The following is a 21,168-nucleotide window of genomic DNA, read 5'->3' as shown; positions in this document are numbered from 1 at the left end:
CTTGTGATCCATGATGTGATCTGAACCGTGAGTTGTGTGATCCGTTACACCACTACAATAGACACACTTTTAGTTCATCTTTTATTGTGTGTTTTTTGAATACATTCACATTTGGCTGAATGGCTCTGTTCTAAATTACCCATCCTTTGGAATGGAAACGCTGCAATTTTGCAAAAACTCCCATATATTGCAAAAAAGTTTTTATGCTCTCATGAGGTGGTTTTTCAGGCAATTCGAAAAAGGAAATTCGTTTTTTTTTTCTCAACCTGGCGTGCGTAAAAGTTGATTATTCTTTACAGATTGGAGAGAAGACGAGACAGAGTTCTTTATTAAACTCATAAAAGACAATAGAATTACAGGAATACTGGATTCTAAACACAGAAATGCCACATTATCATGAAGACCTTGAAGCAGATCTGACACACACACACAAACACACCTCATATCTGTGCCACTTAAGTAACCTAAGGGGCTTTTCTTGCCATTAATACTTGGATAACACACATGTCTCCTTCCAATAAAAATAATGGATAGTGCGGTGGATGATATACAAACCTACCAAGTACCATCATTTTAGAATGACCTATCGCGAGAGGACAATACGTTTTAGTCGCATAACTGCGGCTATGGAAGCGCTGTCATTTCGCAATAGTTTTTTATCGACATTTAAGAAATATTGCAAATGTTTTTGGCAAATCTGTAATGGAAACGCGGCTACTGAAAGCAATATTATTTCTTAAAATGATCTTAGGTTTCATAAATGATAGCAATCGAAATTTGTCTGTCTTCAATGTTTCTTTGCTTCCCTGTAAAATTCAGGTGTTTTCAATACTCACTCCATCAGGCATTCTTAAGTATGTATACTAAAGCTGGGCATACACTGTGCGATTTCTATGCGTTTTCAGCAAGGTTACCTACTCACACTGTACGAGTAGATCGCATGCGATGTAAAGCCAAAGCTCACGATTGATGTGCTCTCACTGTGCGGTCCGACCGTCGAGCGCGTCTTGACTGCTCACACTGTACGGGTGAAAAATGCGCAATAAAATCCCTGTGGCGACGATAGACCATGGTGTATTATAGAGAGGTAAATGCATCAGCTATTGATATCAAGAGGATTTAGAATTGATGTATAAAATTATTATTATTATTAGAGTAGGCCTACTTTTATTATTAAATTGATATTACATTAATTTGCCCCCTCCCCCCAACAATAATGCATAATCGACACACTGCATAATAAAATAATAGATAGATTAATCCTCACTATTTAAAAACATTTAGCCCGATTAAACAAGGAATTATAGGTCTATAATTATATGATTATAATGTCAGAACACTGCAATAATAATGTCTGTCTCAATGAAAAGTAAGAGCAGATTTATCTAAAAACAACTTGTTTAACACAAAATGGGCCTACTTCTCTTCTATTTTTTTCTCACAATATGGACCAAAATAGAAATGTTAAGAAAATAAATAAGAAAGAAATAGGCTACGTTATCAGTATGTTGAATTACATTTATCTCTCGTTGTCTGAGAATATGTACCGAAAGCTTGTCAGATTTTACTTTCACTTTCTGTAGTGAATAATTGACTGGGTTTGAGACTGCGTTTAAACTGCGTGATATCATCTGACTCGCGTTCATGAAGAAAAAGAACACATTGCAACATGACATTGTGTCAAGATGGACAACGGTTCCCACTTTCCGTCATAAGATTAAGTAGGCCTAGGCTAAATATTAATTAATATTAAAAAAATAAAAATAAAATGTGAAAGTAAAACAAGTAGGCTAAATTAATGATCAACTAGCTAAATGAATAAGATGCACTGGATATATACAACACAAACTGGAGGCACAACAGTTTACTTAATTTCTGCTATTTGATAGCTACCTAGATAATTAAAGATCTCCCTCTTTTCGTTTTCTTCCTTAATGCTTTTAAAAATTAAATGGTTGAACTTCTGCTTTGGCGCAGGCGCAGTGAGGGGAAATAGGGCAATCAGTTCGTGGCTTTGCTTCAACTGTGCGATAACCTCACGAGGGGCGAGCAGAATTTCTGACAAACGACGCACGATAAACCTGAAAATCGGCCCGACCCAAAAAAGAGTCGCACGAGTCAGAATTCGGCTCGAAATCGGACGAAAATCGCACAGTGTATGCCCGGCTTAAAGGACTACATCCTCCACAGACAGTCCTTCTATGATTTCTCAACGTCTCCAGGAGAATGTTCGTGCTATGTGGTCTTTGACAGTTGAGATGTCTGGATGTCTTCCAATATTTGCTTTGTAGAATGTTCACATGAGCCTTAGACATTAAATCCTCCCCAACACAAGTTTCATTTGTCAGAACAACATAATTTAAAATTTTACAATTTTTTTTTATCCATGATCATGTTACTTGCTTAGCCGAACAATAAGAAAAGGTACAGGATTGATTTTAGACTCTATCCAATTTAGCACAAATTGATCTTTGTTCTGCTGCATGTGCCCAATCCTAAAGCTTATCTGCCCCATATCATGAATTGTCTCTTTGCAAAGTCTGCATTACATTTTTACAATTAAACAAAACAATTCATAAAGGTCATCCTGAAATGATCAGACACATTTTGTGTAAGGTTTATGAGGAAAGCTTCTCTTAGAAGGTTAGAAGGTGACATTACACAGTGAAAGTCTGAATGCATTTTCTGCATAACAATGTTTAAACAGCAGAGGGTATCAGAGCCTTCAAAAACAATCCTCAATCATCTTTTAACAGCCGGTTAGTTTCCCAGGTGAACAATGTTTCATTTAATTAGTTTGCTCTAATTGGACTGATGAAGGCCTATAAAATATACTCCTCTTCAGCTACGTATATGCTTGGTTTTGTAACCTCTCTATGGTGGTGTGAAACGGTGACTGTTGGAGTTTTGCTGTTACTCACAAGTTTTTTTGGTTTGTTTACCATGGATCAAGGGTGTAAAGGGTGGGTTTATTCATTCAAACTATGTTTGTAAATTATATTACAAATATTGTTTTTATTTTTATATATTTATATCTCTTTCTCTTTTTTTAATGCTTGTAGGTTACCCTTGTTGATAAACTTCCTGCTTTTGAGTAATGCTTATGGTTTTAGAGGTAAGGTTGGGGTTAGTTCTTGTTTTGTCAAGGATTAAATCTGTGAGGTTTGTCTACAAAATCTTGTATTTTGTCCAATTCACAGATGGAGCTTTCTCAAATGCTCACCACCCTTGGGGTCAACCTTCTGGCAATATGTTCTCACCTCGTGCAGTCCAGTCTTCTGTGTCAGAGGTCCCTGTGTCTGGGAATTTGCCTAAAGAAGTGGGCTCTAGCTTATTTGCTAACAGACCCCTGAAAAGGTTGAACTTATTCCAGTTTGTTAAAGGTCATGTTTCCAGCTGGCCTGAATCAACACCCCCTGCTCAAACCGCTCCAAGCAGCTCCGGTTTAGCTTCCTTGCCTCAACCCTTAAATGAACAGCAAGCAGGCAGTTTGACATCACTCCAGGGCTCCTCTGGATCAACCATTACAGATACTGCCAGTGTCTCTTTACCTGGACCTGGAGAAAGTACTAGTTACCCTGTTGGACTTGGCACTGCTGACTTGTCCACTAGTAATCTGAGCTCCCCTGGTTTGTCCATGTCCAGCTCCCAGGAAGCTTCTGGTACTCAAGCCACTTCGTCTGTGTTCCTTCAGGAGAGTATCTCTAACAGCAGTTCATCTGCTGCAGGTGCCAATTCAATTTCTCAAGGTAACTCTGGACCACTTTCAGAAGGCTCTGATCAATTCCCCTTCTCTCAGGGTCAAAGCAGTTACAGTAGTTTGTCTCTGTCTCAAGGCGCCTCGAGTCCCTATTCCCAAGACTCCTACAACAAGCTCAGTTCTTCTGTTTCTAGTCAGTCTACCAGTGATCAGAGTACCCCCAGTCTGTATGACTCTAGCTCTCAGGGTAGTTCTGTCAGTTTGTTGGGAGCTTCTGGCACTTCCATTCAAGTTTTGTCACCCCAATCCCAAATCTCAAACCAGCTTTTGCCCTCACCCTTGGAGGTTTCTAGCCCATTTACTAATAGTCAAGATTCACAGTCAACTGGTCCCACTTCAACTCTAGACCCTCAGGGCAGTCTCTCTCTCGGCTTTTTGTCTACCCAGACTCTGGGCTCTGCTTCCACTTCTCAGGGCAGCTCTGGGCCTGAGTTGTCTGGAAGTTCTTCTAGCCAGCCAACAAGTCGCCCTGATGCTTTGTTTGGAGCCTCTACTGGTTTTGCCTCTCAAGAAGGGAACGGCACTTCCAGTGGTTCTGTCCAGCCTCAAGGTACCACAAGTCAGTCTTCCCCTGGGTCTCCATCCTCCTATTCAAGTGTATTACTATCCTCACCCCAAGGTGCTGCCAATCAGTTGGCTACAGTCCAGAGTTCACAAAAGCAGTTTACCTCTAGCTATGGCACCCAGTCATGGGGATCACTCAAGCCTCAAGGTACCACAAGTCTGTTTGCCCCTGGGTCTCCATCCTCTTTGTCTGCTACAGTCCAGAGTTCACTGAAGCAGTTTACCTCTAGCTATGGCACCCAGTCATGGGGATCACTCAAGCCTCAAGGTACCACAAGTCTGTTTGCCCCTGGGTCTCCATCCTCTTTGTCTGCTACAGTCCAGAGTTCCCGGAAGCAGTTTACCACTAGCTATGGCACCCAGTCAGGGTCCTCTAAACTACTAAACCTGCAGGGCAGTGCAGTCTATGGTGGATCAATCCAGTCTCAAGGTACCACAAGTTCTCTTGCCCCTGGGTCTCCATCCTCATTGTCTGCTACAGTCCAGAGTTCACGGAAGCAGTTTACCTCTAGCTATGGCACCCAGTCTGGGGGATCACTCCAGCCTCAAGGTACCACAAGTCTGTTTTCCACTGGGTCACCATCCTCATTGTCTAGTACAGTCCAGAGTTCCCGGAAGCAGTTTACCACTAGCTATGGCACCCAGTCAGGGTCCTCTAAACTACTAAACCTGCAGGGCAGTGCAGTCTATGGTGGATCAATCCAGTCTCAAGGTACCACAAGTTCTCTTGCCCCTGGGTCTCCATCCTCGTTGTCTGCTACAGTCCAGAGTTCACGGAAGCAGTTTACTTCTAGCTATGGCACCCAGTCTGGGGGATCACTCCAGCCTCAAGGTACCACAAGTTCTCTTGCCCCTGGGTCTCCATCCTCATTGTCTGCTACAGTCCAGAGTTCACGGAAGCAGTTTACCTCTAGCTATGGCATGCAGTCAGGGAGCTCACTCCAGCCTCAAGGTACCACAAGTCTGTTTTCCACTGGGTCACCATCCTCATTGTCTGCTACAGTCCAGAGTTCACGGAAGCAGTTTACCTCTAGCTATGGCAACCAGTCTGGGGGATCACTCCAGCCTCAAGGTACCACAAGTTCTCTTGCCCCTGGGTCTCCATCCTCATTGTCTGCTACAGTCCAGAGTTCACGGAAGCAGTTTACCTCTAACTATGGCACCCAGTCAGGGGGATCACTCCAGCCTCAAGGTACCACAAGTCTGTTTTCCACTGGGTCACCATCCTCATTGTCTGCTACAGTCCAGAGTTCACGGAAGCAGTTTACCTCTAGCTATGGCACCCAGTCAGGGGGATCACTCCAGCCTCAAGGTACCACAAGTCTGTTTTCCACTGGGCCACCATCCTCATTGTCTGCTACAGACCAGAGTTCCCGGAAGCAGTTTACCACTAGCTATGGCACCCAGTCAGGGTCCTCTAAACTACTAAACCTGCAGGGCAGTGCAGTCTATGGTGGATCAATCCAGCCTCAAGGTACCACAAGTTCTCTTGCCCCTGGGTCTCCATCCTCATTGTCTGCTACAGTCCAGAGTTCACGGAAGCAGTTTACCTCTAGCTATGGCACCCAGTCAGGGTCCTCTAAACTACTAAACCTGCAGGGCAGTGCAGTCTATGGTGGATCAATCCAGCCTCAAGGCACCACAAGTTCTCTTGCCCCTGGGTCTCCATCCTCATTGTCTGCTACAGTCCAGAGTTCACGGAAGCAGTTTACCTCTAGCTATGGCACCCAGTCAGGGGGATCACTCCAGCCTCAAGGTACCACAAGTTCTCTTAACCCTGGGTCACCATCCTCATTGTCTGCAACAGTCCAGAGTTCACGGAAGCAGTTTACCTCTAGCTATGGCACCCAGTCAGGGGGATCACTTCAGCCTCAAGGTACCACAAGTCTGTTTTCCACTGGGTCACCATCCTCATTGTCTGATACATTCCAGAGTTCAAGGAAGCAGTTTACCTCTAGCTATGGCACCCAGTCAGGGGGATCACTCCAGCCTCAAGCTACCACAAGTTATCTTGCCCCTGGGTCTCCATCCTCGTTGTCTGCTACAGTCCAGAGTTCACGGAAGCACTTTACCTCTAGCTATGGCACCCAGTCAGGGGGATCACTTCAGCCTCAAGGTACCACAAGTTCTCTTGCCCCTGGGTCTCCATCCTCATTGTCTGCTACAGTCCAGAGTTCACGGAAGCAGTTTACGTCTAGCTATGGCACCCAGTCAGGGGGATCACTCCAGTCTCAAGGTACCACAAGTTCTCTTGCCCCTGGGTCTCCATCCTCATTGTCTGCTACAGTCCAGAGTTCACGGAAGCAGTTTACCTCTAGCTATGGCACCCAGTCAGGGGGATCACTCCAGCCTCAAGGTACCACAAGTCTGTTTTCCACTGGGTCACCATCCTCATTGTCTGCTACAGTCCAGAGTTCCCGGAAGCAGTTTACCACTAGCTATGGCACCCAGTCAGGGTCCTCTAAACTACTAAACCTGCAGGGCAGTGCAGTCTATGGTGGATCAATCCAGCCTCAAGGTACCACAAGTTCTCTTGCCCCTGGGTCTCCATCCTCGTTGTCTGCTACAGTCCAGAGTTCACGGAAGCAGTTTACCTCTAGCTATGGCACCCAGTCAGGGGGATCACTCCAGTCTCAAGGTACCACAAGTTCTCTTGCCCCTGGGTCTCCATCCTCATTGTCTGCTACAGTCCAGAGTTCACGGAAGCAGTTTACCTCTAGCTATGGCACCCAGTCAGGGGGATCAATCCAGCCTCAAGGTACCACAAGTCAATTTGCCTCTGGGTCTCCATCCTCCCACCCAAGTGAATCACTATCCTCACCTCAAGATTTTGCCAGCCAAGAATTTCAAACTTATGTTGTGGCCCAAAACCAGAAGTCTCAAAGATGGCCATCGTCAGAACGTACTCAAACATCAGGTGTAGCTGTTTCACAAGGAGCATCCAGTGTTTCTGAGCTCCTGAGTAGCTCCGGCTTACTGTTTAACCAGAATACCCTTGCTTCTAAACCCTCTCGCAGCTTTTCCTCAAGCCGCTACTATGTCAAGGGCTAAGTGACTCTAGAAACCTGTCACAATGCTTGGTGATTTCTTCCAGATTGAAGTCTAATAAATGTTTTAAAGCAGTCTTTTTTTCTTGTGCCTTTTTTCCCTCTATCTTTGGTTTACCACAGTAAACAGAAAATGCCAGTTAACTAAAGTTTCTCTGAAATGTATTGTAAGGGAACTAAAGAGACTATCTGCAATTGCTATAACTGATTTTTGTGTTAAAATATTGGTGACCACTATCTGCTTCAATTTGAACCGTGAGGTACTCAAGTGAAATCCATGACTATTCTGTAATCACAACCAGCTGGGTGTACATCTTCCCACTTGCCACACAGCACCTTGTCTTAAGTTAAACATGAAATATTGTCTGGAGTTTATTTTATTAGCTTTTAGGCAAAGCTTCTGCAAGGAAGAGCAGTTCCGAACTGCTTTAAGCCTATTGCTGAATTATTTGACTTCTTCACCATATGTTAAACTCAATGCTAAAAGGTATGGTTCACTCAAGAATTAGCCCATGATTTACTCGCCCTCAAGTCATCCTAGGTGTAAATGACAATCTTTCCGCTGAATACAATCTGAGTTGTATTTAAAGTTCTGGCTAATCCAAGCACTATAATAGCAGTTAGTTGTAGCTTTGTTTTTGAAGTCCATAAAAACTGCATCTGTCCATCAAATGTGCTTCACACAGCTCTGGGGGCTTCTGAATCAAACTGTGTAAGAAAAATCCATATTCAACACTCAAAGCTCTGGCTGATTGCCTTCTGTGGGAAAAAGTGTTGAAAGTGCCTTCTAATTCAAGATGCTTGTGCTATATCTGATGACCAGAGGCACTTTCAACACTTTTCCCATAAATTGAACATGAAAGGCAATTGGCTGAAACATGAATTTATAAAGTTTGAAGTATGTATATTTTTCTTACACAAACTTATCGATTTGCATCAGAAGGCCTTTATTAACCCCCAGAGCTGTGTGGAGCACGTTATTTGACGGACAGATGCAGTTTTTATGGACTTCAAAAATTTCTACAACTGCTGCCATTAAAAAGCTTGGATTAGCCAAGACTTTTTAAATATAACTCTGATTTTATTTGTCTGAAAGAAGAATGTCATATACACCTAGGATGACTTAAGGTTGAGTAAATCGTGGGCTAATTTTAATTTTTGGGTGAACACCTTGCAGTCTTCTTCCATTGTAACATTGTAATTGTTAAGTGTTTTAGTCACAAGATGCTGACAGTCAACAACAGCAGAGTGACACGTTACGCATATAAGTAGTACCGGTCAAGATAGCTTGTAGTACCCGGATGATCGGTGTGTTATTCAGTTTGGTGGTTGTTATCTGGGAATAACATACTGACTTATAATAATATGAAATAACTATGTCTGAATCCTCACTATTCATAAAAATGTAGGTGAGAATTACCAGGACGATGTACTAATTCTCATGAGATTTTGACATGTGTCTACTAATAGTGCATTCAACTATGCCTACTAGTAGGTGAAAACGATGTCAAAGGAGTAGTATATCCAAGACCTCATTATCTGTAAAAGGATAGGTGAGAAGTTCCTGGATGATGTACTGCTTTTATCCAAGGTGCAAAGGATCGCAGTTGATCCTTGATCCGAACGTATTACGACCCACGGTTCGCCACGCACGTGACTTGCGGATTTATTGCGCTCTTTTTTTCTTTCTTTCTTTTTTAACTTGCGGATTAATCTGAATTGTTTAGCGATCGCAGAGTAAAAGACAGTTTCATTTGCCGATATTACTTTTTAAGTAATTTTGTTCCTTTAAACTCGATGCCGAGTTTCAATGAAACTACACGCAGCATGTGTTCACGTGAAGGCATAATCAGTCAACAACAAAGGCTAGCGGATGAGCAGAAGAACTTGAAAAGCTTCTTTCTTCAACGCGACACCTGCTGATGCCCGTTTCACACACAGCATAGTTTGTTTGCGGTGCGTTTTTTTCCACAACATGTACCCATGTTAACAGATTACAGATTTCACACTGCACGCAGTTTTGGTCCGTCAGTGCGAAGTGCCGCGATCGTTTCTGCACCGAGTCTATGCTGAACGTGCTGAACGTGCTGAATTAAAGTAACAGTGCACTGCCTGCATTAAAACAAACATGTTTTGATGCAAAACTCTAGTAATTGTGCCATATAATGTAAAGTGTACTCTGTTTCAAAGTGAACACATGTTTTTTTGCCTTGGGTAAAGCAAGGAAAATTGCATTTAGATTTAGGTAAACAAGTAAAATAATGGAGAGCATTCCTTTCTTGGAGGTGGAAAAACAAAGTTCTTTATGACCTGCAGGATTTATTTAAAAAAGATTTTTTTTTAAATGAAAGAAATAAAATGAGTTGGCTGTTTTTGTCTATTGTCTAAGTCTATACTAGGCTATATAAATATAAAGTAGTGAATTAAATTAAACATTGTTTAAATGTATTGTTTAAACATGATATCTATTTTTTTTTTAAATGTGTATAGGACTACAAAGAGAATTGCAATGATGACAAGCCATACCAACTTTTGAATTTTAAATAAAATAATGAATGTGTTAAACAGGCGTGAGAGGTCTACTCTCTCCCCTGAGAATGTTGACATCCTAATCTTTTATTTAAATTTTTTTTTATCTATGCTCAGGCCCATTTTCACATCCCAGGTTTGAGTAAAATGTTATTTTATTACGCTGGTTATTTATTTTATATTTGTTAAATCCATAATCATATATGTTATGCTAATACCAACATTTTTCATACAGTAAATGGAAAGCAAATAAAAATAGTCTCCTCCCCCTTTTTTCTGATCCGAAAAATGATCCGATCCGTGACTTGTGATCCATGATGTGATCTGAACCGTGAGTTGTGTGATCCGTTACACCACTACAATAGACACACTTTTAGTTCATCTTTTATTGTGTGTTTTTTGAATACATTCACATTTGGCTGAATGGCTCTGTTCTAAATTACCCATCCTTTGGAATGGAAACGCTGCAATTTTGCAAAAACTCCCATATATTGCAAAAAAGTTTTTATGCTCTCATGAGGTGGTTTTTCAGGCAATTCGAAAAAGGAAATTCGTTTTTTTTTTCTCAACCTGGCGTGCGTAAAAGTTGATTATTCTTTACAGATTGGAGAGAAGACGAGACAGAGTTCTTTATTAAACTCATAAAAGACAATAGAATTACAGGAATACTGGATTCTAAACACAGAAATGCCACATTATCATGAAGACCTTGAAGCAGATCTGACACACACACACAAACACACCTCATATCTGTGCCACTTAAGTAACCTAAGGGGCTTTTCTTGCCATTAATACTTGGATAACACACATGTCTCCTTCCAATAAAAATAATGGATAGTGCGGTGGATGATATACAAACCTACCAAGTACCATCATTTTAGAATGACCTATCGCGAGAGGACAATACGTTTTAGTCGCATAACTGCGGCTATGGAAGCGCTGTCATTTCGCAATAGTTTTTTATCGACATTTAAGAAATATTGCAAATGTTTTTGGCAAATCTGTAATGGAAACGCGGCTACTGAAAGCAATATTATTTCTTAAAATGATCTTAGGTTTCATAAATGATAGCAATCGAAATTTGTCTGTCTTCAATGTTTCTTTGCTTCCCTGTAAAATTCAGGTGTTTTCAATACTCACTCCATCAGGCATTCTTAAGTATGTATACTAAAGCTGGGCATACACTGTGCGATTTCTATGCGTTTTCAGCAAGGTTACCTACTCACACTGTACGAGTAGATCGCATGCGATGTAAAGCCAAAGCTCACGATTGATGTGCTCTCACTGTGCGGTCCGACCGTCGAGCGCGTCTTGACTGCTCACACTGTACGGGTGAAAAATGCGCAATAAAATCCCTGTGGCGACGATAGACCATGGTGTATTATAGAGAGGTAAATGCATCAGCTATTGATATCAAGAGGATTTAGAATTGATGTATAAAATTATTATTATTATTAGAGTAGGCCTACTTTTATTATTAAATTGATATTACATTAATTTGCCCCCTCCCCCCAACAATAATGCATAATCGACACACTGCATAATAAAATAATAGATAGATTAATCCTCACTATTTAAAAACATTTAGCCCGATTAAACAAGGAATTATAGGTCTATAATTATATGATTATAATGTCAGAACACTGCAATAATAATGTCTGTCTCAATGAAAAGTAAGAGCAGATTTATCTAAAAACAACTTGTTTAACACAAAATGGGCCTACTTCTCTTCTATTTTTTTCTCACAATATGGACCAAAATAGAAATGTTAAGAAAATAAATAAGAAAGAAATAGGCTACGTTATCAGTATGTTGAATTACATTTATCTCTCGTTGTCTGAGAATATGTACCGAAAGCTTGTCAGATTTTACTTTCACTTTCTGTAGTGAATAATTGACTGGGTTTGAGACTGCGTTTAAACTGCGTGATATCATCTGACTCGTGTTCATGAAGAAAAAGAACACATTGCAACATGACATTGTGTCAAGATGGACAACGGTTCCCACTTTCCGTCATAAGATTAAGTAGGCCTAGGCTAAATATTAATTAATATTAAAAAAATAAAAATAAAATGTGAAAGTAAAACAAGTAGGCTAAATTAATGATCAACTAGCTAAATGAATAAGATGCACTGGATATATACAACACAAACTGGAGGCACAACAGTTTACTTAATTTCTGCTATTTGATAGCTACCTAGATAATTAAAGATCTCCCTCTTTTCGTTTTCTTCCTTAATGCTTTTAAAAATTAAATGGTTGAACTTCTGCTTTGGCGCAGGCGCAGTGAGGGGAAATAGGGCAATCAGTTCGTGGCTTTGCTTCAACTGTGCGATAACCTCACGAGGGGCGAGCAGAATTTCTGACAAACGACGCACGATAAACCTGAAAATCGGCCCGACCCAAAAAAGAGTCGCACGAGTCAGAATTCGGCTCGAAATCGGACGAAAATCGCACAGTGTATGCCCGGCTTAAAGGACTACATCCTCCACAGACAGTCCTTCTATGATTTCTCAACGTCTCCAGGAGAATGTTCGTGCTATGTGGTCTTTGACAGTTGAGATGTCTGGATGTCTTCCAATATTTGCTTTGTAGAATGTTCACATGAGCCTTAGACATTAAATCCTCCCCAACACAAGTTTCATTTGTCAGAACAACATAATTTAAAATTTTACAATTTTTTTTTATCCATGATCATGTTACTTGCTTAGCCGAACAATAAGAAAAGGTACAGGATTGATTTTAGACTCTATCCAATTTAGCACAAATTGATCTTTGTTCTGCTGCATGTGCCCAATCCTAAAGCTTATCTGCCCCATATCATGAATTGTCTCTTTGCAAAGTCTGCATTACATTTTTACAATTAAACAAAACAATTCATAAAGGTCATCCTGAAATGATCAGACACATTTTGTGTAAGGTTTATGAGGAAAGCTTCTCTTAGAAGGTTAGAAGGTGACATTACACAGTGAAAGTCTGAATGCATTTTCTGCATAACAATGTTTAAACAGCAGAGGGTATCAGAGCCTTCAAAAACAATCCTCAATCATCTTTTAACAGCCGGTTAGTTTCCCAGGTGAACAATGTTTCATTTAATTAGTTTGCTCTAATTGGACTGATGAAGGCCTATAAAATATACTCCTCTTCAGCTACGTATATGCTTGGTTTTGTAACCTCTCTATGGTGGTGTGAAACGGTGACTGTTGGAGTTTTGCTGTTACTCACAAGTTTTTTTGGTTTGTTTACCATGGATCAAGGGTGTAAAGGGTGGGTTTATTCATTCAAACTATGTTTGTAAATTATATTACAAATATTGTTTTTATTTTTATATATTTATATCTCTTTCTCTTTTTTTAATGCTTGTAGGTTACCCTTGTTGATAAACTTCCTGCTTTTGAGTAATGCTTATGGTTTTAGAGGTAAGGTTGGGGTTAGTTCTTGTTTTGTCAAGGATTAAATCTGTGAGGTTTGTCTACAAAATCTTGTATTTTGTCCAATTCACAGATGGAGCTTTCTCAAATGCTCACCACCCTTGGGGTCAACCTTCTGGCAATATGTTCTCACCTCGTGCAGTCCAGTCTTCTGTGTCAGAGGTCCCTGTGTCTGGGAATTTGCCTAAAGAAGTGGGCTCTAGCTTATTTGCTAACAGACCCCTGAAAAGGTTGAACTTATTCCAGTTTGTTAAAGGTCATGTTTCCAGCTGGCCTGAATCAACACCCCCTGCTCAAACCGCTCCAAGCAGCTCCGGTTTAGCTTCCTTGCCTCAACCCTTAAATGAACAGCAAGCAGGCAGTTTGACATCACTCCAGGGCTCCTCTGGATCAACCATTACAGATACTGCCAGTGTCTCTTTACCTGGACCTGGAGAAAGTACTAGTTACCCTGTTGGACTTGGCACTGCTGACTTGTCCACTAGTAATCTGAGCTCCCCTGGTTTGTCCATGTCCAGCTCCCAGGAAGCTTCTGGTACTCAAGCCACTTCGTCTGTGTTCCTTCAGGAGAGTATCTCTAACAGCAGTTCATCTGCTGCAGGTGCCAATTCAATTTCTCAAGGTAACTCTGGACCACTTTCAGAAGGCTCTGATCAATTCCCCTTCTCTCAGGGTCAAAGCAGTTACAGTAGTTTGTCTCTGTCTCAAGGCGCCTCGAGTCCCTATTCCCAAGACTCCTACAACAAGCTCAGTTCTTCTGTTTCTAGTCAGTCTACCAGTGATCAGAGTACCCCCAGTCTGTATGACTCTAGCTCTCAGGGTAGTTCTGTCAGTTTGTTGGGAGCTTCTGGCACTTCCATTCAAGTTTTGTCACCCCAATCCCAAATCTCAAACCAGCTTTTGCCCTCACCCTTGGAGGTTTCTAGCCCATTTACTAATAGTCAAGATTCACAGTCAACTGGTCCCACTTCAACTCTAGACCCTCAGGGCAGTCTCTCTCTCGGCTTTTTGTCTACCCAGACTCTGGGCTCTGCTTCCACTTCTCAGGGCAGCTCTGGGCCTGAGTTGTCTGGAAGTTCTTCTAGCCAGCCAACAAGTAGCCCTGGTGCTTTGTTTGGAGCCTCTACTGGTTTTGCCTCTCAAGAAGGGAACGGCACTTCCAGTGGTTCTGTCCAGCCTCAAGGTACCACAAGTCAGTCTTCCCCTGGGTCTCCATCCTCCTATTCAAGTGTATTACTATCCTCACCCCAAGGTGCTGCCAATCAGTTGGCTACAGTCCAGAGTTCACAAAAGCAGTTTACCTCTAGCTATGGCACCCAGTCATGGGGATCACTCAAGCCTCAAGGTACCACAAGTCTGTTTGCCCCTGGGTCTCCATCCTCTTTGTCTGCTACAGTCCAGAGTTCACTGAAGCAGTTTACCTCTAGCTATGGCACCCAGTCATGGGGATCACTCAAGCCTCAAGGTACCACAAGTCTGTTTGCCCCTGGGTCTCCATCCTCTTTGTCTGCTACAGTCCAGAGTTCACGGAAGCAGTTTACCTCTAGCTATGGCACCCAGTCAGGGGCATCACTCCAGCCTCAAGGTACCACAAGTCTGTTTTCCACTGGGTCACCATCCTCATTGTCTGCTACAGTCCAGAGTTCCCGGAAGCAGTTTACCACTAGCTATGGCACCCAGTCAGGGTCCTCTAAACTACTAAACCTGCAGGGCAGTGCAGTCTATGGTGGATCAATCCAGTCTCAAGGTACCACAAGTTCTCTTGCCCCTGGGTCTCCATCCTCATTGTCTGCTACAGTCCAGAGTTCACGGAAGCAGTTTACCTCTAGCTATGGCACCCAGTCTGGGGGATCACTCCAGCCTCAAGGTACCACAAGTCTGTTTTCCACTGGGTCACCATCCTCATTGTCTAGTACAGTCCAGAGTTCCCGGAAGCAGTTTACCACTAGCTATGGCACCCAGTCAGGGTCCTCTAAACTACTAAACCTGCAGGGCAGTGCAGTCTATGGTGGATCAATCCAGTCTCAAGGTACCACAAGTTCTCTTGCCCCTGGGTCTCCATCCTCGTTGTCTGCTACAGTCCAGAGTTCACGGAAGCAGTTTACTTCTAGCTATGGCACCCAGTCTGGGGGATCACTCCAGCCTCAAGGTACCACAAGTTCTCTTGCCCCTGGGTCTCCATCCTCATTGTCTGCTACAGTCCAGAGTTCACGGAAGCAGTTTACCTCTAGCTATGGCATGCAGTCAGGGAGCTCACTCCAGCCTCAAGGTACCACAAGTCTGTTTTCCACTGGGTCACCATCCTCATTGTCTGCTACAGTCCAGAGTTCACGGAAGCAGTTTACCTCTAGCTATGGCAACCAGTCTGGGGGATCACTCCAGCCTCAAGGTACCACAAGTTCTCTTGCCCCTGGGTCTCCATCCTCATTGTCTGCTACAGTCCAGAGTTCACGGAAGCAGTTTACCTCTAACTATGGCACCCAGTCAGGGGGATCACTCCAGCCTCAAGGTACCACAAGTCTGTTTTCCACTGGGTCACCATCCTCATTGTCTGCTACAGTCCAGAGTTCACGGAAGCAGTTTACCTCTAGCTATGGCACCCAGTCAGGGGGATCACTCCAGCCTCAAGGTACCACAAGTTCTCTTAACCCTGGGCCACCATCCTCATTGTCTGCTACAGACCAGAGTTCCCGGAAGCAGTTTACCACTAGCTATGGCACCCAGTCAGGGTCCTCTAAACTACTAAACCTGCAGGGCAGTGCAGTCTATGGTGGATCAATCCAGCCTCAAGGTACCACAAGTTCTCTTGCCCCTGGGTCTCCATCCTCATTGTCTGCTACAGACCAGAGTTCACGGAAGCAGTTTACCACTAGCTATGGTGCCCAGTCAGGGTCCTCTAAACTACTAAACCTGCAGGGCAGTACAGTCTATGGTGGATCAATCCAGCCTCAAGTTACCACAAGTCTGTATGCCCCTGGGTCTCCATCATCATTGTCTGATACATTCCAGAGTTCAAGGAAGCAGTTTACTTCTAGCTATGGCACCCAGTCAGGGGCATCACTCCAGCCTCAAGGTACCACAAGTCTGTTTTCCACTGGGTCACCATCCTCATTGTCTGCTACAGTCCAGAGTTCCCGGAAGCAGTTTACCACTAGCTATGGCACCCAGTCAGGGGCATTACTCCAGCCTCAAGGTACCACAAGTTCTCTTGCCCCTGGGTCTCCATCCTCGTTGTCTGCTACAGTCCAGAGTTCAAGGAAGCAGTTTACTTCTAGCTATGGCACCCAGTCATGGGGATCACTCAAGCCTCAAGGAACCATAAGTCTGTTGTCCACTGGGTCTCCATCCTCATTGTCTGCTACAGTCCAGAGTTCACGGAAGCCGTTTACCTCTAGCTATGGCACCCAGTCAGGGTCCTCTAAACTACTAAACCTGCAGGGCAGTGCAGTCTATGGTGGATCAATCCAGCCTCAAGGTACCACAAGTTCTCTTGCCCCTGGGTCTCCATCCTCATTGTCTGCTACAGTCCAGAGTTCACGGAAGCAGTTTACCTCTAACTATGGCACCCAGTCAGGGGGATCACTCCAGCCTCAAGGTACCACAAGTTCTCTTAACCCTGGGTCACCATCCTCATTGTCTGCAACAGTCCAGAGTTTACGGAAGCCGTTTACCTCTAGCTATGGCACCCAGTCAGGGTCCTCTAAACTACTAAACCTGCAGGGCAGTGCAGTCTATGGTGGATCAATCCAGCCTCAAGGTACCACAAGTTCTCTTGCCCCTGGGTCTCCATCCTCATTGTCTGCTACAGTCCAGAGTTCACGGAAGCAGTTTACCTCTAGCTATGGCACCCAGTCAGGGTCCTCTAAACTACTAAACCTGCAGGGCAGTGCAGTCTATGGTGGATCAATCCAGCCTCAAGGTACCACAAGTTCTCTTGCCCCTGGGTCTCCATCCTCGTTGTCTGCTACAGTCCAGAGTTCACGGAAGCAGTTTACCTCTAGCTATGGCACCCAGTCTGGGGGATCACTCCAGCCTCAAGGTACCACAAGTTCTCTTGCCCCTGGGTCTCCATCCTCGTTGTCTGCTACAGTCCAGAGTTCACGGAAGCAGTTTACCTCTAGCTATGGCACCCAGTCAGGGGGATCACTCCAGTCTCAAGGTACCACAAGTTCTCTTGCCCCTGGGTCTCCATCCTTGTTGTCTGCTACAGTCCAGAGTTCACGGAAGCAGTTTACTTCTAGTTATGGCACCCAGTCAGGGGGATCACTCCAGCCTCAAGGTACCACAAGTTCTCTTGCCCCTGGGTCTCCATCCTCATTGTCTGCTACAGTCCAGAGTTCACGGAAGCAGTTTAGCTCTAGCTATGGCACCCAGTCAGGGGGATCAATCCAGCCTCAAGGTACCACAAGTCAATTTGCCTCTGGGTCTCCATCCTCCCACCCAAGTGAATCACTATCCTCACCTCAAGATTTTGCCAGCCAAGAATTTCAAACTTATGCTGTGGCCCAAAACCAGAAGTCTCAAAGATGGCCATCGTCAGAACGTACTCAAACATCAGGTGTAGCTGTTTCACAAGGAGCATCCAGTGTTTCTGAGCTCCTGAGTAGCTCCGGCTTACTGTTTAACCAGAATACCCTTGCTTCTAAACCCTCTCGCAGCTTTTCCTCAAGCCGCTACTATGTCAAGGGCTAAGTGACTCTAGAAACCTGTCACAATGCTTGGTGATTTCTTCCAGATTGAAGTCTAATAAATGTTTTAAAGCAGTCTTTTTTTCTTGTGCCTTTTTTCCCTCTATCTTTGGTTTACCACAGTAAACAGAAAATGCCAGTTAACTAAAGTTTCTCTGAAATGTATTGTAAGGGAACTAAAGAGACTATCTGCAATTGCTATAACTGATTTTTGTGTTAAAATATTGGTGACCACTATCTGCTTCAATTTGAACCGTGAGGTACTCAAGTGAAATCCATGACTATTCTGTAATCACAACCAGCTGGGTGTACATCTTCCCACTTGCCACACAGCACCTTGTCTTAAATTAAACATGAAATATTGTCTGGAGTTTATTTTATTAGCTTTTAGGCAAAGCTTCTGCAAGGAAGAGCAGTTCCGAACTGCTTTAAGCCTATTGCTGAATTATTTGACTTTTTCACCATATGTTAAACTCAATGCTAAAAGGTATGGTTCACTCAAGAATTAGCCCATGATTTACTCGCCCTCAAGTCATCCTAGGTGTAAATGACAATCTTTCCGCTGAATACAATCTGAGTTGTATTTAAAGTTCTGGCTAATCCAAGCACTATAATAGCAGTTAGTTGTAGCTTTGTTTTTGAAGTCCATAAAAAGCAGCTGTCCATCAAATGTGCTTCACACAGCTCTGGGGGCTTCTGAATCAAACTGTGTAAGAAAAATCCATATTCAACACTCAAAGCTCTGGCTGATTGCCTTCTGTGGGAAAAAGTGTTGAAAGTGCCTTCTAATTCAAGATGCTTGTGCTATATCTGATGACCAGAGGCACTTTCAACACTTTTCCCATAAATTGAACATGAAAGGCAATTGGCTGAAACATGAATTTATAAAGTTTGAAGTATGTATATTTTTCTTACACAAACTTATCGATTTGCATCAGAAGGCCTTTATTAACCCCCAGAGCTGTGTGGAGCACGTTATTTGATGGACAGATGCAGTTTTTATGGACTTCAAAAATTTCTACAACTGCTGCCATTAAAAAGCTTGGATTAGCCAAGACTTTTTAAATATAACTCTGATTTTATTTGTCTGAAAGAAGAATGTCATATACACCTAGGATGACTTAAGGTTGAGTAAATCGTGGGCTAATTTTAATTTTTGGGTGAACACCTTGCAGTCTTCTTCCATTGTAACATTGTAATTGTTAAGTGTTTTAGTCACAAGATGCTGACAGTCAACAACAGCAGAGTGACACGTTACGCATATAAGTAGTACCGGTCAAGATAGCTTGTAGTACCCGGATGATCGGTGTGTTATTCAGTTTGGTGGTTGTTATCTGGGAATAACATACTGACTTATAATAATATGAAATAACTATGTCTGAATCCTCACTATTCATAAAAATGTAGGTGAGAATTACCAGGACGATGTACTAATTCTCATGAGATTTTGACATGTGTCTACTAATAGTGCATTCAACTATGCCTACTAGTAGGTGAAAACGATGTCAAAGGAGTAGTATATCCAAGACCTCATTATCTGTAAAAGGATAGGTGAGAAGTTCCTGGATGATGTACTGCTTTTATCCAAGGTGCAAAGGATCGCAGTTGATCCTTGATCCGAACGTATTACGACCCACGGTTCGCCACGCACGTGACTTGCGGATTTATTGCGCTCTTTTTTTCTTTCTTTCTTTTTTAACTTGCGGATTAATCTGAATTGTTTAGCGATCGCAGAGTAAAAGACAGTTTCATTTGCCGATATTACTTTTTAAGTAATTTTGTTCCTTTAAACTCGATGCCGAGTTTCAATGAAACTACACGCAGCATGTGTTCACGTGAAGGCATAATCAGTCAACAACAAAGGCTAGCGGATGAGCAGAAGAACTTGAAAAGCTTCCCGCATCATTCACATCGCATGAGAGCATTTTGGCTTACCCGTGAAATATAATGTTGACGGAAGAAGGGTGGTGGACTAAACTGAAACACTATGTAGGTAACGTTACTGTGGCAGCATGAGAAGGCCGTATAAAAGTGGCAATACATCGAGCATGGCTATCGCGACACCTGCTGATGCCCGTTTCACACACAGCATAGTTTGTTTGCGGTGCGTTTTTATCCACAACATGTACCCATGTTAACAGATTACAGATTTCACACTGCACGCAGTTTTGGTCCGTCAGTGCGAAGTGCCGCGATCGTTTCTGCACCGAGTCTATGCTGAATGTGCTGAACGTGCTGAATTAAAGTAACAGTGCACTGCCTGCATTAAAACAAACATGTTTTGATGCAAAACTCTAGTAATTGTGCCATATAATGTAAAGTGTACTCTGTTTCAAAGTGAACACATGTTTTTTGCCTTGGGTAAAGCAAGGAAAATTGCATATAGATTTAGGTAAACAAGTAAAATAATGGAGAGCATTCCTTTCTTGGAGGTGGAAAAACAAAGTTCTTTATGACCTGCAGGATTTATTTAAAAAAGATTTTTTTTTAAATGAAAGAAATAAAATGAGTTGGCTGTTTTTGTCTATTGTCTAAGTCTATACTAGGCTATATAAATATAAAGTAGTGAATTAAATTAAACATTGTTTAAATGTATTGTTTAAACATGATATCTATTTTTTTTTTTAAATGTGTATAGGCCTACAAAGAGAATTGCAATGATGACAAGCCATACCAACTTTTGAATTTTAAATAAAATAATGAATGTGTTAAACAGGCGTGAGAGGTCTACTCTCTCCCCTGAGAATGTTGACATCCTAATCTTTTATTTAATTTTTTTTTTATCTATGCTCAGGCCCATTTTCACATCACAGGTTTGAGTAAAATGTTATTTTATTACGCTGGTTATTTATTTTATATTTGTTAAATCCATAATCATATAGGTTATGCTAATACCAACATTTTTCATACAGTAAATGGAAAGCAAATAAAAATAGTCTCCTCCCCCTTTTTTCTGATCCGAAAAATGATCCGATCCGTGACTTGTGATCCATGATGTGATCTGAACCGTGAGTTGTGTGATCCGTTACACCACTACAATAGACACACTTTTAGTTCATCTTTTATTGTGTGTTTTTTGAATACATTCACATTTGGCTGAATGGCTCTGTTCTAAATTACCCATCCTTTGGAATGGAAACGCTGCAATT

The 21,168-nt window shown here is 42.4% G+C and overlaps 1 protein-coding gene and 1 long non-coding RNA gene across 2 annotated transcripts in view; both read left to right on the top strand.

Moving 5' to 3' along the window:
- Positions 1-21,168, top strand: part of LOC137062059 (pneumococcal serine-rich repeat protein-like) — a 52,780-nt gene that overhangs the window by 9,118 nt on the left and 22,494 nt on the right. The window contains exons 6-8 of the mRNA XM_067432828.1: positions 4,311-5,276; positions 15,481-15,600; positions 16,123-16,926. Coding sequence (XP_067288929.1) covers positions 4,311-5,276; positions 15,481-15,600; positions 16,123-16,926 — 1,890 coding nt within the window. The remainder of the gene's footprint in view (positions 1-4,310; positions 5,277-15,480; positions 15,601-16,122; positions 16,927-21,168) is intronic.
- Positions 6,366-7,447, top strand: LOC137062063 (uncharacterized). The gene is made up of 2 exons (XR_010901194.1): positions 6,366-6,440; positions 6,843-7,447. It is a non-coding gene; the product is annotated as an uncharacterized lncRNA (long non-coding RNA).

This window comes from Pseudorasbora parva, chromosome 23, assembly GCF_024679245.1.
Source record: "Pseudorasbora parva isolate DD20220531a chromosome 23, ASM2467924v1, whole genome shotgun sequence".
Lineage (NCBI taxonomy): Eukaryota > Metazoa > Chordata > Actinopteri > Cypriniformes > Gobionidae > Pseudorasbora > Pseudorasbora parva.
This window is presented reverse-complemented; position numbering and strand designations above follow the sequence as displayed.